At 52.8% G+C, this 18,050-nt stretch overlaps 1 protein-coding gene across 9 annotated transcripts; it reads right to left on the bottom strand.

The window, feature by feature from the left end:
• Nucleotides 1-2,705: 2,705 nt before the first annotated feature.
• Nucleotides 2,706-17,642, bottom strand: GAL3ST1 (galactose-3-O-sulfotransferase 1). Of its 9 annotated transcripts, none has more exons than XM_049697798.1 (4): nucleotides 9,504-9,635; nucleotides 9,251-9,384; nucleotides 4,924-5,063; nucleotides 2,706-4,143 (listed from the first exon to the last, which is right to left on the bottom strand). In XM_049697798.1, the coding sequence occupies exons 2-4, from the start codon at nucleotides 9,296-9,298 to the stop codon at nucleotides 3,000-3,002; spliced, it is 1,332 nt and encodes a 443-aa protein (XP_049553755.1). In that variant the 5' UTR covers nucleotides 9,299-9,384; nucleotides 9,504-9,635; the 3' UTR covers nucleotides 2,706-2,999. The 9 variants fall into 9 exon arrangements, with proteins under 9 accessions (XP_049553755.1, XP_049553756.1, XP_049553758.1 ...); XM_049697799.1 differs by having other exon boundaries at nucleotides 9,494-9,627; XM_049697801.1 differs by lacking the exons at nucleotides 9,251-9,384; nucleotides 9,504-9,635 and adding an exon at nucleotides 17,473-17,642.
• Nucleotides 17,643-18,050: the final 408 nt, after the last annotated feature.

The following is an 18,050-nucleotide window of genomic DNA, read 5'->3' as shown; positions in this document are numbered from 1 at the left end:
GCTTAAAACAACAGTTTATTCTTTCACAGATCTGGAGGCTAGAAGTCTGAAATCAAGGTGTTGACAGTGTCACATTCCCTCAAGCTCTGGATAGACTCCTTCATTGCCTCTTAGCTTCCGGAGGTGGCCATCACCCTTGGCGTTCCTTGGCTTGTTGCTATATCATGCCAACCTCTGCCTGTCTTCACATGGTGTTGTCCCTGTGTGTCTGTGCCTTCACATGGCATTTCCATCTCTTATCAGGACACCAGCCATATTGGATTAGGGCCCACTCCAATGACCTTGTCTTCACTTGATTATATGTACAAAGACCCTATATCCAGATAATGTCAGTCATAGGGGACTGAGGGTTAGGACGTCAATGCATCTTTTTAAGGGATACAGTTCAACCCATAACGGAGAGGGACATGTGGTTTCACTTAATTTCTCCCAGGGGGCAGCCTTGATCCCTGCCCTGGCTCTCACGTGTCCGGTCTACAGATGCCTGGTCACCATGGGCGCCCCCAGCTCCCACTGGCCAGGAAGGTCAGAACTAGGCAAGACCGAACTTGGTACCATGGCGCCTTCTGCTGCTCAGGTGTAGCAAGAGCAGTCTGGTTCCTGAAGGCTACCCCTGCAGAGCCCCTTGGAGACCTCATACTTTTTCAGCCATGGGACAGCCCTCAGTCCTGAGGCTGAGGTGGCCAACTGGAATGGCGCTGAAGGTCTGGAGGCCGCAAGCACCAGCCTCGGCATCTGACTGACCTAGGTTTGCATCCTGCCTCTATGGCTGCTGGCTGGGTGACCCTGGGCTGGTTGCTCTGCCTCTCTGCATGTCAGTCACCTCCTTGGGGGAGCAAAGGGAATTGTGCATGTTCCCACATGGCACAGGGCTGAGCACAGAGTGGTTGCTCAGTACCTGGCAACTACTCATTATCAAAGTATTAATTACATTAATAAAGGAGTTAATAACTATAATGCTTTTAAAACAAACCAGGCAGATAGTAAATGCTGATGAAGTAATTTATGTTCTTAGCATCTACTAACTGCCAGAACTGTTCTCCTTGGATCTTGAAAGGACCTAAAAGGGCCAGTATTAATAATAATAAATAATGTAATTATATATAATATTATTATGGGCATTTCTAGGCCCTTAGGGGTCCAAGGAAATAGAATTATGGGGTTCCACAAACCCAGGAAGCTATCATATTGCACTGAGTCACGTCTCTCTTTGATTAATAAAAGGAGGGAGAATTCTCTAATAAATGTGGGGTCAGTTACATCTTTTCCTGCAAATAGTCTTAGATGTTGTCAGTTTTATTTATTTATTTTTGCTTATTTTTCTCCCTATGAATTAAATAAAGACTCCAAGGCTGTGCTAATTTCTTGCCACAAGGAATATTATGAGGGTGTAGGCAGTGGTCCCAGAGGGTTGGTGGGGTCAAACCTGTCCCATACTGACCAACTGTCTTAGTTGCCCAGGACTGAGGCACTTCCTTCAATGTGGGAACTTTCAGTGCTAAAACCGGGACAGTTCTAGAAAAGTGAAACAGTTGGTCACCCTAACTCCTTCCTACCCTCCTTGGACCAGAAGCTTCCTCCCAGGAGGAAGATTGACTCAAGCCCAGGGAGGTTGAGTGATCTGGCTGACTGATCTGACTTTGAATTCTGACCCTGGCCCTAATTAGCTGTGTGACCTTGGGTAGGTCACTCAACCTCTCTGAGCTTTGATCTATAAAGCTAGGATGTTGTAGGTATTCAGATAAGTTATGTAAGCACTTGGCTTGGAACCTGCCACAAACAGGTCTCCAGTAAAGAATCTCCTGGCTGTGGTTTCTGCCTTTCATATCTGGCTGCTGGCTACTGGTTAGAGACTTGAGGAAGGGCCTCTGTTCCCCGGGGAGGCTGACGGAAGCAGATGGTTAGAGCTGACACACCCCTGCCATGGTTGATCATACCCGACATGCCTTGGTTGCTCTCTGGACATGAGCTCCAGGAGGGTCTAAGCCAACTTGCTGACTGCTGTCTGCTCAGGGCCAGCTCAAGGCTGGGGCGCACTACAGACATCTAATGAATATAAAATGTTTTTTGGATTAATTAAACTGAACTCCAGGGTGGAAGGGGAAAACCCAGGACTTAGGTAGGGTTAGAGCACAAGCAGATGGTGAGGCAGCCTGGAGTGGTCAGTAGGGGAAAGGGGGCAGGCAGGGATGGGTGAACAGACATTGGCTATGGAAAGGGTTTGGGTTCCCAGAGAGATGGCTTAGTACTGGGTCTGGTACATCTTGCAACATGACCTCAAGCATTTCCTTCCTGCTCTCAGAATGTCAAATCCCACATGTGTAATATGGGATGGTAATTGTGCCTACCTCAAAGGATTATTGTGAGGACTAATGAGATTGCACGAGGAACCGTTAGCCTGGGCCCTGGGCCTGCTGTTCACGGCTCCACCAAGTTCTCCTCACCTCCCTGTCACACACACACACACACACACACACACACACACACACACACACACACAATCTTCCAGGTCTTGGTAGCTCATGGGACCCCTTCAACCACACAGGGCTTCAGCATGTGACAGATACACACCAAACCCTGCCATACCACTGGGCTCTGCCCCACAGACACGCTCAGGTGCCCATCATGCTCCCTTGGGTTCCCCCAATCCCGACCAGTCATCCCACACACACCAGGGCCCCGCCAGTCAGCACCACTGAGGCTGATTAACAAAAACACATCAAATTCTTTTACTTCTGAAGTCTCCCCTTTAAGGGGAGCCAGAAAATAGAACATTCTTTTTTGGAGGGAAGGGGATTTAATTTAAAAAACGAAAAACCAAAAACCAAAAACTATAATTAGTCAAATACTGATCTCAGGCCCTGTGTGCAGTGGGCCCAGTCCTTGGCTGGTCGCACCCCTGCAGTAGCCCCGCCTCACCCCAGGGGCTGGGGTGGCACCAGGAGGGCCGTGGGGGGAGGCCAGCGGGCCCCTGCTCAGCCCTCCTCCACGGGCGGGCGTCACCACTGCAGGAAGTCCCGGATGAGCTTCCAGAGCTTGGTGACCCACAGGTTGACGCCCAGGTCCATCAGGTACTGGATCTCGGGTGTGAGCATGCGCCGACAGAGCTGCGCGTGCCGCCGCCCAATGCTCTTCTTGAGGTTGTAGCCCAGGATGGATTTGGTGCCCAGCGGCTGCCAGGGCTGCATGGCCGAGTCCTGGATGGCGGTCGCATCCACCGCGTGGCCGCCGTCTATGCAGATGCGGCGCATGCGCTCGTTGGCGCGCCTCAGGGCGGCCACCTCGCGGGCCATGCGCTCGCGCCCAAAGGCCTCCACCTTGCGCCAGAAGCTGGCGTTGAAGTGGCGGTAGAGGCGGGCGTCCAGCACGTTCCAGGCTGTGGCGCGCCGGTACAGCTCGCCGGAGAGGCGCGGCACTGCCGAGTCGCGGCGGGCATTGAGCTTGAAGTAGAGCACGTCCTCCAGCTCCCAGCACAGCAGGTCCTTGAGCAGCACTAGCGACTCGTCGAAATACTCCTGCAGGAGCACGAGGTGGAAGCGGCGCTCCACCTCCAGGATGTGCTCCTGCACCTGCGGGCTGCCGGGGTCCAGGTCGCTGTCGTAGCCCAGGTCGAAGAAGAGCAGGTTGTGGAGGTAGTGGGCGTTGTAGCCGTGGGGGTCGTAGTAGCGGTCTGGGTCCTGCAGGAACTTGGCCAGCTTGTCGCGGCCCGAGAGTTTCCACGTGAAGGGCACCACGGAGCCAAAGTAGTGGAAGGAGGACTCGAAGAGGCGGGCGGGGTCGCGGAGCACAGTGATGAAGGTGGCGTTGGGCGGCACCAGGCCCCGGACCTCGTCGTAGTGGAAGCGCATGTGGTTGCAGATGATGTTGAAGCAGGCCCCGGGCCGGTAGTCCTGCACCAGGCTGCGTGCGAAAAAGGCCGGGTAGTCGAAGTCGTTCCGGCCGTTGGGGAAGGCGAACTTGAGCCCGTGCTTCTGGCCGAAGCGGAACAGGATGTTGAGCAGCGTGCTGCTGGCCGTCTTGTGCGTCTTCATGAACACGATGTCGCGCCTCGGCTGGCAGCCTCCCACCGAGCCGTTGGCCGGGGTCAGTGCCTCTGGCTCACTCAGGGCCGGGGAGCAGGGTGCTGTGCCCTCGGGGGTCCTGCTTGGGATGGAGTGGTGGCAGAGCCTCAGGACTTAGCACCCTGGGCTCTGCTACCCCAGGTCTAGAGAGCGGGCTGCTGGGGGTGGGGTGTGTGGCAGGGGAGCCCAGGGACCAGATGGGCCTGCATTCAGGCTGCAAGGCCTAGGTCAGTTGTTTGGCTTCTCTGGCCTTAACTTTCCTCATCTGTGAAACGGGGACAATAAGCCTGTTCATGGTGTTGCTGTGAGGACAATAACACGTCTCATTCATGGCCACTGTTAAGTACATTTATCATGAATTAGCATTAGGTAGGACCACATGAAACTTTGCAGGCCGAAAATGGTCAGTTATTAGCAGTTTCCTCTAGTTCAACTTAATACCTCCAATTAAGGGCACAGGCTGTGCTGCGTCCTGGGCAGAACAGCCCTGTGGGGAGGTGGGGTGGACTCATGCTTAGGAACCAGGCTTGGAGGCAGACAGACCCCAGTTTGAATCCAGGCCTGTGCCAGCTGTGTGCTCTTGGACAGGTCCTCCCCACCTCCTGGCCCCATTGGAGCCCACCGTGCAGATGGTGTTATTTGATTCTTATGCTCCATGTCAGGCTCTGTTACTATACCCACTTCACAGATGAGGACACTGAGGCCTAGGGTTCCACAGGGTGTTCTGCTCTCAGTGGGATTTCTGCCTGGCACAGCATGATGAAGGGCACAGGGTGGCCACCCAGGAGGTAACCGTGGTCACGGGGGCAGGAGCCAACCTTCCCCCACCCCCAGCCCTCAGCTGCCCAGCAGGGCCACTCACGTGGAGGCCAGGCCAGTGTGCAGCGGGGGGACGGCGTAGGAGTACAGCAGTAGCAGGAAGCTGGTGAAGAGTGCTCCCAGCACCAGCCCCTTGGCCATGGACTCCCAGCGCTTCTTCTGTGGCAGCGGCATCTCAGACACCTGTGGGGAGTACAGAGCAGGGAAAGCGTTAGGGGGCTGGCCGCAGGGAGCCCCCACCACCATCTCAGGCCTGGCTGGCTTGAGAGGCAGCCTTCAACATTGGGACCTGCCTTTGCCAGCTCTGTGGCCCCCCAGCAGGTCCAGACAGGGACAGAAAGACTCTCGGCTGCAGATGGACCCGCTGGGCAAAGCCAATGCAAAGAGAGGCTAGGGAGTGTGGCAGGGAGAAGGTTCTGCTGCCTGGTTCTGTTTTAACTTTTAAGCTGAGTGGTGGGTACGTGGGTGTTCATTAGTTTATTTTTTACACCTTTTGGGGCTTCATGATGAAATCATGTTGTAAGTAAAAAGGAAAAGAAGACCCTTTCCCAGTGCTCTGTCCCCCCAGGCCTGGGGCCAGGTTTGTCTACAGGGAGGGGCCTGGGCCCGAATCCCTCACCTTTCAGAAGGCCCAGCCAGCCCACCTGTCCCCCGTGCCACCCTTCCCAGCTTCCCAGTGAGGGGCCAAGGCTCCTCATCTCTCCTTACTGGCCCCCGTGCCCATGGGATCTGTAGGGGAGCCAGATGGAGAAACTGAGGCTCAGAGCGAGGAAGGAGAGGGCTCAGATCACACAGCCAGCCCGGCCTCTGCCCACATGCCCATCTTTTCTCCAACTGCCGGCAGGCAGGGTTAACCGGGTAAGTATGAATTTCAGATAAACAACGAATAGGGACTTCCCTGGTGGCGCAGTGGTTAACAATCCACCTGCCAATGCAGGGGACACGGGTTTGAGCACTAGTCTGAGAAGATCCCACATGCCATGGAGCAACTAAGCCCGTGCACCACAACTACTGAGCCTGCGCTCTAGAGCCTGCAAGCCACAACTACTGAGCCCGTGTGCCACAACTACTGAAGCCTGCGTGCCTGGAGCCCGTGCTCCACAGCAAGAGAAGCCACCGCAATGAGAAGCTTGCACACCGCAATGAAGAGTAGCCCCTGCTCATGCGACTAGAGAAAGTCCATGTGCAGCAACAAAGACCCAAAGCAGCCAAAGATAAATAAAATTAAAAAAAAACCCCACAACAAATAAAACTTTTTTTAGTATACACGTGTCCCAAATATTGCCAGGGATATAGTTATACTAAAAATTATTCAATATGTCTCTGAATATCAAATTTAACTAGATGTCCTGGTTTTTTTGTTTGTTTTCAGTTTGGGGGGTAGTAGGTTTTAGGTCTAACTGTGGCAACCCTGTCGGCAGGGGGCTGAGGCCTGAGCTGTAATGGGGGCAGTTCAGGCTAAGCCATGGGGGGTCCAGGAGAGAGCTGGGACTTGGGAGCCTTCCCACTGCCCCTTAGCTACAAAGCCAAGGTCCAAAACTTTCCACTGCTGCTGTGGTGCATGCTGCACTAGGCCCTGGGCCCCAGAGGCCAAGAGAGATCACGCGTGCTGCCCCGTGATCACACGCATGGCACGTCACCACTGACCCTGCAGCCAGAGGTCAGCCAGTCAGCCTGGAGGAGGACCCTATGTAATTCCCCCTGGAAAAGTGACCGGAGGCACCCACAAACCTTTCCCAGAGAATGGGTACTCCAGGTCTGCCTGACTAGCCCCTGAGTTTTCCGCTTCTCATCTAGAAAGTTGTCCTCACAGGAAAGGACATGAAGAAGAAATTTGCAGAGGAAGGAACTATATAAGAGGGAATTTGGCTTCCCTGGTGACAATGACATATCTCTGTTCACTCTTAGGTGGGCAAGGTGGACAGGGTCAAGGGTGGACGAGAGTGTGAGAGAGTCTCCGGTACTCCTATCAAAGGAGGCAGGTACAAGCTCTTCCAATTCCAACTATTCTGCAAAAACACTTGGGCAAAGTCACCCATGCAAGGGTGTTCATGGTGGTTTGGTCAGAAAAAAGTTAGAAACAACCTCAGTGTCCATCAGCAGGGCACCTGTTCCACAAACCAAGGCCCCTTCCCAGATGGAGGCATCTGTACCCGCGTAACAAAAAAAAAAAAAAAAAAAGGAAAAGAAAAAGAAACAAGGTGGAGCTGAGTGGACTTGCTTGAAAACACACCATGATCTACTAATGTGGAAAAAGAAAGTTCTGGAACACTATGCCCCCAAATCCATATAGGCAATAGGTAAATATACATAGGCCCAGAAAGAAACCACTGTAGGGGCATATTCTAAGTTTTAACAGTGGTATTCTCTGCGTAGCTGGGGGAGGGGTATAAAAGGTAATCGTTTTCTATATTATGCATTTCTGTAAGGGTTGCATTTTTTTTAAGGAGCATGTATTACTTTTAATCAGAAAAAGGCAATAACACGTATTTACTATATTTAAATAGTAGATAAAGCTTGCGAGGTGGGTAAAGTCAGCTGGCGAAGGTCTGGTCACGAAGAGGCCTCAGGAGAGGGGAGGAGCCAACCTGGAAGCCCCGGGCCTGTGTTTCAATCACAGGAACCCCTTGGAGCCTCAGTTTCTCATCTGTTAAGTGGGGAAGCTGGTAGTGCTGGCTTTTCCTGCTGGCAAAACGACTAGCGCATAGTTACCGCTCAAAGAGCGTGGGGACCTGCTCTGGGTTCCTGTCTTTGTCGCCCTCAGGGTAGTCTCCCCCTGAACAAGGAGTGGCTGCCCCCAACCCGACCAAGCACAGACCTGCCCCCTGCCTCAAGTGACCCCACCAGCCTCCTGTTCCTCAGGGGTCCCAGCAAATATCAGGACAGAGCCCTGGGCCAGGCCAGAGCCTCAGATGTGAGCCCCAACCCTGAGTGGGGCCCTGGGCTTCGGTTTCTCTGACTTTAAAATGGGGAGGGATTCGGATTGTTGCCCTCTAAAAAACCCCGGGGCCCACCCCTGCCCCAGGAGCCCCACTCACCAGGGCACTTTCTGGAACTCTGGGAGGCGGCTGGCAAGGCTCTGGGTGCAGGTCAGGCAGCAGGGGGCAGACCTGCCTCCCAGGACCACCAATCAGGCTCTGCCTGGCCCCGCCCAGGACCGCCCCCTCAACCCCCATCCCTGCTTCCCTCATTCATTTGTTCATTCCCCAACTTTGGCTTCCTCAAAACCAGCCGGGCCCTGCCCTGATAGGTGCTGGGCCCTGGGCCCTTTCCACCCTCTGATTTCACTTTTTTTTTTTTTTTTTTGCGGTACGCGGGCCTCTCACTGCTGTGGCCCCTCCCGTTGCGGAGCACAGGCTCCGGACGCGCAGGCTCAGCGGCCATGGCTCACGGGCCCAGCCGCTCCGCGGCACGTGGGATCCTCCCGGACCGGGGCACGAACCCGTGTCCCCTGCATCGGCAGGCGGACTCTCAACCACTGCGCCACCAGGGAAGCCCCTGATTTCACTTTTGAACCCTGCTATGAGCCAGGCCCTGGGATGGGGTCTCCTCCAGAGCATCTCACTGACTCCACCCAGCTATCCTGGGAGGCAGACCCCACTGTCACATCTATTTTGCAGATGGGGAAACCGAGGCTCTGGGAGGTGATGTGACTTGCCCAGGGTAGCAAGGCAGCGGGCAGGGCTGGGATTCGAGTTCAGATCTGTTGGCCTGAAATGTGCATGTTCCTGTTTGTCCATGGCGGCCTCTGCCTGGCATGTCCCAGGCCCAGCCCAAGCCCGTGGGAAGGAGGGTGTGCACAGCTGGATGTTCCATCACAGAAGGCTGAGGCTTGCAGGCAGCTGACGGTCCCAGGTCTAAGTCCATGGGGTACCAAGGACAATCTCAGCCTGGCCCAAGCCTCACGGCCTGTAGCCTGGAAGACAGTGCAGCAAGGAGGCTGAGGCTCAGAAACGGCAGAGCCACCATCAAGGTCACACAGTGCAGCAGTAGCAAAGACAGGGCCAGAACCTGAGTCTCTTTCCTCTGCTATGGTGGTGACAGTCCCAGGCACTCAGGGCAGACCATCCCCCCTCCCTAGCTCACCCTATCTATTCCTCTCCTTCTGGGCTACCCTAGCCACATCACCCTCCGTCTGTGCCAATGGCTGGCTCCTGGCCAGGCCCAGCAATCCTCCTGTTTGGCTGGACCAGCACACTCCAGGGAACAAAGGAGAAACAGGACTCATCCCCCACAGCATGCACACAGGGAAACCGAGCCCGGGATGGTGAACCTTCTTGCCTAGAGCATCACCACCAGGCAGGCCTCAGTCCCAGGGTGTCCTGCTCCCCCCAGGGGCCTGTGCGCGAGACAGAGGAAGACACACTCACCTCCGGCCGTGTCTGGATGCCCCTTTCCTCTCCCTGGCTGAGCCACATCTGACTCCCAGGCTGCCTCTGTGGTCACTGGGAAACAGGAACGCTCCAATGACACCCAGGAGTGTGCTGGCTGGCTCCCTCATGCTCTAGTGGGTGTGAATATTCATGAGTTCCCTCCCTGGGGAGAGCAGGTGGCATGTCCCTGTACCCTGCAGGTGCTGCCCTGGCCCTCTGCCCCCTGGGTGGTCCCCAAACCTCTCTGGACCTCAGCAGCCAGGCAGCTCCTTTATCCAATGGCTCAGCAAGGCCCCTGGCGTCCTTGGGCCAAGGACAAGCAGCCGCCGAGCCCGGCAGAGAGCCTGGGACCGGCTTGAAGGCCATGGGAGGGACAGGGAGGCAGGTGAGTTTGGGGAAGCTAATTTCTCCTCCAATCACATCTCATTTAAGTCTCACAGCTACCCTATGAGTCAAGTACCATTGTTAGCCACTCCCCAGGTAAAGATACCAAAGCTCAGAGAGGTGAAATCACCTGTCCAAGGTCACACAGTTAGCAAAGAGCAGACAGAACCAGAGTCAAAACAGGGACTTCCCAAACTCTAGGGCTTAAAGATGCCAAGACACAACCTGAGACCAAGATTTGCCTAAAATCTGTGAGAGCCCAGAGAGCAAGCAACTCAACCTGGAAGGCCTGCTGGAGGAAGAGTACCTGACCAGGGCTGGGAGGTACTGAGTCTGATGAGATTCCACCTCTCTGACCTCCAAATCCTTTATCAAAGAAGTACGGTACGGAATCCTGCCTGTCCTGCCTCCACCCTGTGTGAGGGATGGTGGCACAGGACACCCTGGACCAGCCTTGAGGAATTTGGGCTGATCAGAGATGCTGATCCTTCCCAAGGTCTCCCTAGGAAGAGGCAGTTCTTGGGGCCAGAGGCCCTCGGGCTCAGCCCAGGCACTGGAATCTCTCGCATCCTGTTCTTTGCTGGGTTCAGGTCTGTTCTCGCTCAGCCTTGCCCATGGACAGGGGGTGCCCAGAAAAGCCCCCCACATCCTTCCGTCAGCACTGATGCCCAGAGCTCCCACCATGGCCCATGCGTGGGGCTCTAGGAACCCAGGTATCACCATCAGTTTTTTAATTAATTAATTAATTAAATTTTTAACATCTTTATTGGAATGTAATTGCTTTAAAATGTTGTGATAGTTTCTGCTGTATAACAAGGTGAATCAGCTATACATATACATACATCCCCATATCTCCTCCCTCTTACATCTACCTCCCACCCTCCTTTTTTTTTTTAACATCTTTATTGGAGTATAATTGCTCCAATTGTATAAAAGTATAATTGCTTTACGATGGTTAGTTTCTGCTTTATAACAAAGTGAATCAGTTATACATATACATATGTTCCCATATCTCTTCCCACTTGCGTCTCCCTCCCTCCCACCCTCCCTACTGTGACGGTCATTTATCCCACATCGAGCACTTTCATAGGACGAGCAGCTGCCAGTCCCTCCCAAGGAGCAGCAGGCATCTGACAGTGTGCTCTGAATGCTCTTTCCCCCAAAGCCCCACCCAGCCGGGGAGCAGCCCAGCAAGCACCCACGAAACAGGGGAGGCCCAGAGTCCTGATCTCCCTGAGTGCTGAACCAGGTCCAGGGCATGGGATAGAGATGTTTTATCTTTTCTGGGCTGAGCTAGCTTGAAGACGGATGCATGGGAGAAAGTTGGGGCAGAGCTGGCATCAAATAGCAGACATGCTGGTTTATGAGCGTGGACTCTGGACCACAGCCCAGTTCTGTGCTCAGGACTTCCCATGCATCACGCACCCTCATAATCTTTGCAGAGAGCCCTTTAGATCCCCCACGTTGTTGTATATAAGGAAGCTGAGGCACAGGGAGGGGACGTGACAAGCCCAGTGTCACAGAGGGGTAAGAACCTCGTCCATGTAGGAGTGGAGTGAAAGCTTTTGAGCAAGAGGTGAGATCGTGGGAAGAGTGGGAAGCTAGTAAAGAAGAGCCATATAAATATTTTATTGACACACATATATATCTGTAACAGTAATATATAGTTTTGAAAAAATTAAACATTGAAAGTTTCATATTTCTAAATATTGTTTTTGTCATAGTAGATCAAGGCCAACAATAAGGAAAAATCTATTTGTTGCTTCTGCTCTTAATATTTCTATTTGGAATTTGATCACTTCCTTTCCTCTTTGATAACAACCCTACTCTAGTAGCCAATGCATGCATTGCATTGTATACATTTTATTCAATTAATTTGATTCAACTGATTTTCATACAGTTCTTTATTAGCTGACCTTTGGGGTTAGACTTACACAAGCACTAATGCTACAAAAACTTCATTTTAGAATGGCAAATGATCATCTAATAAGAGTTTTGCTAGGAAAATTATTTGAGGAATGCCAGAGGATGCCTAAGGAACATTCTGATCCAGTGACACTCAAAGTAAGAAGCGGAATATAAGATAAACTGGCAAAGATAGAGGGAAATTTCAGTGTAGCATAACATAGGCTTTTACTTTTTTATTATATATTCATTAACATCCAGAAAAACGAAGATGAAATTCTAAAGATGCAAATGCATACTAATGCTCTAATCCTATGTCAACACCAATTAATTTTGTATGCAATTTTTCTTCCAGAAATTTACATTTCCTCTCCCATAAAATTAGTCTAGAGGCTGGACAAGTTACTAGTAACTAGTTTTTCGATTATGATAAGTGACCATAGCCTAAAACTGGCTATAATACAGACATAACACTCTGAACAGCTTCCTATACACTACCAGTTGTAAGGCTTTGTACAGATATGCCTTACCATCTTACAGACATTCAGTTTTAAAATGTAAATGGTACAGGATATTGATAAACCAATTAGTGCTGATGCAAAGCAAATTCCTCTTTTATCTCAATTACAACATGGTAATAGTTCAAGATAGTTTAAGTCTGAGACAAGGGCAACTCAATAAAACAACAGCATCTTGATACGGTAAAGAGGAAAATGTGACTCAATTACTGTTTTAAAAATATCTCAAGGGCTTCCCTGGCGGCGCAGTGGTTGAGAGTCCACCTGCCGATGCAGGGGACACGGGTTCGTGCCCCGGTCCGGGAATAACCCACATGCCGCGGAGCGGCTGGGCCCGTGAGCCATGGCCGCTGAGCCTGCGTGTCCGGAGCCTGTGCTCTGCAGCGGGAGAGGCCACAACAGTGAGAGGCCCGCGTAGCGCAAAAAAAAAAAAAAAAAAAAAAAAATCTCAAGAACTTTGGCTCTTTTCATTGCTTTTATCAAAAGCTATGATATAAAACACTACTCTGATTTTTTACATATTTAGTAAGCAGTTTGGGGAAGTATGAAGAAAACACCTCAATAAAAGCATTTTCTAAAGTAAGAAATGTTTGGGATTAGAAGATGCAAACTATTATATATAGAATGGATAAACAACAAGGTCCTACTGTATAGCACAGGGAACTATATTCAATATCCTGTAATAAACCATAATGGAAAAAGAATATGAAAGGAATATATATATATATATATATAAAACTGAATCACTTTGCTGTACACCAGAAACTCACACGACATTGTAAATCAACTATACTTCAATAAAATAAATTTAAAAAAGGAAAAGAAGAGCCACGTGAAGCCAAGCTTTCCAGAGTGGGAGCGTTGATTGCAGAACCTGCGCCTCCAGCCCTGCCAGAGGGGTCTCTTCCCCCAGTGTCAGTGACGTCGGCTCCGGCTGGTTCTGCCCCCACCGGAAAAAAATTGTTGTAATTATAAAAGCAGCACATGCTCAATGAAAAAAAGTTCAGACAATTACAGAAAAATATAAAGAGCTCCATCCCCAGAGGGCAGCACCCTTAAAGCTTCGGCACAAGCCTCCTCACATTTTTTCTATCAATAGAGGCAATAGGAGGTGTCTCTGTTGGGGAGCACATTTTGTTTTTTTCACATGTCAATAGATTATGGACATCGTTTTGTGATCACAATGAGTTTTAAATTGATCTGTTCTGCAGGTATTTACTGAGCACCTGCACTGTGCCCAGCACTGGGGTGCCTGATGCCCGGTGCACGGAGCTCGGGCTCTCAGTGCTGGACGTGGGAGAGGAGCAAGCTGACAGCTGCAGATGCTGTGATAGAGGACACACTGGCAGGGCTTCCTGGAGCACAGAGAAAACACCTGATCCAGCCTGGAGGCGGGAGGAGCGTGGCCAGGGAGACTTGCTGGGGTAGGGGGCCCCAGCGGCAGAAGCTACAGTGTGTTTTCCAATTTCCAACGGCAGTTAGTTCCCTTTCTCCCTGGGTACATGGCTAAACTACATTTCCCATTCTCCCTTGCAGTTCAGTGTCCTCACGTGACTGAATTCTGGCCAGTGGAATATGAGCAGAATGAGCAGATAAAGGGCCTCCAAAGACATCGGCTACAGAATATTCTGTGGAACCACTGCTCCTGTGAACCATTCCCTGACTGATGGGCATCCATGCTGTTTGTTCAGTGCGCACACATAGGAACAGGGCTCTGGCAGAGATGGTGGTGGAGTGAGGGTGTCTTAGGGCTGTTTCCTGTGGCTGGAAGGGAATCTTACTGGGACAATGGAGGAGACTTTAAGAATAGAGCAGAAAGACTCTCCCTACAGTGCTTAGAATGCATATTTGACAGCAACTGTTATAGCTCTAAAAGTGTCCGTCCTCAGACCCAGCACTTCTACCTGTGGAAATTTGTTCAAAGAAGAAAATCTAACAAGAGATCTGAGACGGAGCACAAAGATGTTCATTGTAGTATTATTTAGCGAAGGGGAAAAATAGAAACAACTTAAGTGTCCAACAAGAGGGGATGGTTAAAAATATGTGACATTCATCCAAATGGTCTAATATGTCCTCATTAAAATGATGCCCATAATATATAATGAAGTAAAAAAACACATATATACACACATATATGTACACACATACACACACATAAATATATACTTACACACATATAATTTTGTTTTACAAAGAGTCTGTATTACTTTGGAAAAAATTAAAATAACGACGTTTCCATTTTGAAAACCTGCAGTCTGGCTGGAGGAGGAGGGAAACGTGGCTAGTCTGAACCATGCCCCACCTTGTTGTGTGACCACGGCAGGCATGCTGCCCTCTCTGAACCTCAGTGTCCTAAAATGGGGAAGAGACAGCAAGGGTCTGGGACCAAGAAGAAGCTGGAAAGTGTGAGCTGCACAGTTGAAGGTGCAGATGGAGAGGTTGGCCCTCCATCCAGGAGTGCTGGGGGACTGACTTGCAAGAATCTGGAAGCTTCCCCCCTCTGAGACCCTCTGGAGGGGGTGCTGGAGTAGAGATGGGGAGGATCTCCCGAGGGGCACTTCAGCTTTCAGGACCACCTCCAAACTTGTCAAGGAGCCCTGACAGCTTGCTCCTACTGCCCCCTTGGCTGGGGGAATGGCTGCAGCTGGGTACCAGGCCTGGCAGCTGATTAAGAAGGCAGTGTTCTTTGATGACTAGAAAACTTTTTGATCTTGCAGGGTCAATCACCTATTTCCACGGTTCCAAATGGCAACCACACAGACACGCTTAGTGTCACCTGCTAGCTCATGTGACGGCGGGGACACCGAGGCTCAGAACTACGAGCAAGCCCACAGGTCTTGCCTCGCTGCTTTGTCCAGGCAAAATCACCACCCCTCCTGATGGCAGATTTGAGTCGCCCCAAAGTAGCTCTAACTGAAGAGTGGCAAAACACATGTTAAGCAAGTAGTCAGTCCCTTCTTTATTAGCTTCAAAATCACTGAGAAGCCCTCAGGTGAGTATGTGAGAGTTGGTAGTATCATTCTCCTTACCTTCTAGCATGACTGAAATGTTTTTTAAAGGGATATCATGCACTTGTTTGCATAAAAATATGTAAAATATAAAGGTTTTTTAAAAGGTGCTGAGCACTTGCTATGCACAATGCCCTGGATCTTCCCGCCCGCCTCACTAATCCTGGAGAGGTCTGCCTATAAATCCCAGCTCCCCAGCTGGGCGACCTTGGGCAGGTGACCTCCCCTCTCTGAGCCTTGGTTTCCTAACAAATGGGGATACTTCAACCTTCTCACGGGTTTGCTGTGAGGATCAAACGGGGTGAGGCATAAGGAGCCCTCTGCACACACCTCGGGTTATTATCATGACCCTTCTAGATCCACCTGGCAGGAGAGGCAGGACCCGCCAGTACCATCTCCTGGAGGGCCACCCTCCCCATCCAAGCACCCATACTTCCCATGCTCCAGACCCAAGGTCCCTGACTCCCAGATTTCACATCTGAGAAAATCAAGGCACAGAGAGAGAAGGACTTGCCTAGGGTCCCATGGCAAGTCTGGGCACCACTGGGATCAGATCTGGGGGTGCCCAAGCCACACCCCATCTCTGCCCTGGGGCTGGCAGGTAGGAAAGCATGTTTCCTCTGGAACCCCACTTCCTCTGAACCATCACTCCTCACCTGGCTATTCCCCTGACCCCAGCCTGCTGACCCCCATGGGCGCTCTGCTCCATCCTGCCCTCCCTGTCTGGAGTAGGACAGGGCTCCTAAACAGGGATGGTCCATATTCCTTGCTCAGTCTGAGGGAAGCAAGAAGCCCTTCACAAGCCTGTTGCCATGCCTGGAATTCCAACATCTGTGTATCGTTCTCCCAGGTTAATCATTGCCTCTTTCACCAGGGTGACACAATTAGTCCCTTAAAGCCTAGAGGGAAGGACACACTCCTCCCTTGCTGGATTGGACCCATGCCCTCAAATATCAGACCCATGCGCATCAGACAAGGGGATGCACAGGAGGCAGGCGTGCTTCTTTGTCCACAGGGATTCCTTCAGGCAGGGCTCTGCCCAAGTGAGAAGCAGGGAGGAAGCAGTCCGAGGTGGCAGCTGGGAACAGGGCTCTGTTGTCTCTGCTCCCAGGGTAGCAGCCTGCCCACCCCCCGAGTGTCAGGCAGAGCTGGGAGCTAGGGAGGCAAGGGGGGAGGGGTCCTGAGCTGGGGGCTGGGGGCAGCCATGGAAGGTCTAAGAGGCTAGGACCCCAGAAGGGCAGACAGATCTTGAGCAACGCTGGGGTCCTGAAATGGGGACTCGGGCAAGCCACTGAATTTGGAGTCAGTTTAGCCACATTTGAACTATGTGACCTTGGGCAAGTCACCGAATCCCCCTGAAACTCAGTTTCCCCCCTTGGATAATAGGGTTAGTAACAATGCCTCCTCTGAGGGGCAAGGGACAATGCAGCAGCACATGGTCTGCTCCAGCTCAGGCCTGCCCATGGCCTTACCGTCTCTGGGCCTTATGTCACCCTCTTTGTAAAGGCAGAGGTTGGATTCTGGAACTGGACTGTCCTCCTGAGGATTTCCATGGCACCTGTCACCGGGGCAACCCAGGTGATCAGGTGTCAGGTCTGCCACCCTCTCTCCCTCCCTCCCACTGGTGTGGGTTACTGCAGCCAGATGTGTGCCCATCACCTCTCCTGCTCTAGGCAGGTGGGAGGGGGTCCCTGCTGGGAAGGAACCACAGCCTTGTTCTGTAATGTTACCAAAGCACCTTGGCTTGGCACCAACGGGGGCAGACCAAGATGGACCCCCTTTCTGAGCACTGGTCCAGGGAACAAGGGAACTGTTGGGTTACCTACGGGGCCATTCCTGGATACCAGAGTTTATCCCACTCCCACAAGCCTTTCCTTGGTGGCCTTGCCCCCTAAGCGGTAGAGGACAGGACCTTCCCCAGGCAGAGGGGATCCATTATTTACGCTGATGCCCAGCCCCTGCTCTGACGGCCCCTCTTCTGGGGAGGGCTGGTGGGAAGAGGGAAGATCCCTGCCCCTCCTCCCCCAGGGCTCTGGCACCATGTCCAAGATTAATGATTAATGAACTCCCAGTTCCAGCCCAGCTCCAGCCCCACCCGCCCCAAGACCAAGGACTGGGTAAACCCTGGAAATGGGACCGTGGGGAAGAAACCAAGGGCCGGGCGAGCACCAACCTGCGCCACCCCCCTCCCCGCCCCCCCGCAGGCCCCAGCCTTCCCACCCTCTGTCAGCTAGGACAGGTGCGTGAGCCCCAAAGCGGTAGTGTAGCACTCCCTCACCACTCAGGTCTAGAGTCTGGCGTGCGCAGCCCCAGTTCCGGGCGTGGGCAGCGCGGGCTTGGACCCCAGGGGGTAGACTGAGGCAGGGCGCAATCTGGTGATGGGTGCTGGGCCCCCAGGACGTACCTTGTCCCCGTCCTTCTCGGCCTTGGCGTGCAGGCTCGGCCCCGGGCCGCGCCGCCCGGGCGCTTACTAAGGCGGCGGGGCGTACCCGCCGGGTCCCCCTGCTCGGCCGGGCCTGGACCATGTTCCCGCCCCCGCCGCCGCCGCAACCTCTCCGGCCAGGTGCTGCCGCCAGCCTGGCCCGGCCCCCCCGGCGCCGCGGCCAATGGGCGCCCCGGGGCCCGGCCCCCTCCCCTCCCCTCTGCGCCTGCCCGGGTCGCACAGAAGCCGCATTCAGCGCGCCGGGGCGCAGCGTCGCGCCCCCGCCGCTGGCCCAACAAGGCGCGTTTGTCTCGGATGTGCCAACGGGGCCATTGTCCTGCCGCCGGACCCTGAGGCTCGGCTGAGCTCCCAGCTCCGTAGAGGATTCGAGGGTGCCTGGGAAACGGGGTGGCGTGGTGATGGTGAGGGCAGCCCAGCTCTGGGAAAAGGGAGGAGGCTACACTAGCTGCTTAACTTTATTCACTGGAAGATATGGCCTGTGGCTCTAAAGTCAGTGCAAACTGGGGACACATTTTTAGCATCTGAAATGTGGATGAGAG

This window comes from Orcinus orca, chromosome 15 (assembly GCF_937001465.1).
Source record: "Orcinus orca chromosome 15, mOrcOrc1.1, whole genome shotgun sequence".
Classification (NCBI taxonomy): Eukaryota; Metazoa; Chordata; class Mammalia; order Artiodactyla; family Delphinidae; genus Orcinus; species Orcinus orca.
Note: the sequence above shows the minus strand (reverse complement) of the source record. Positions and strands in the feature narration are given on the sequence as shown.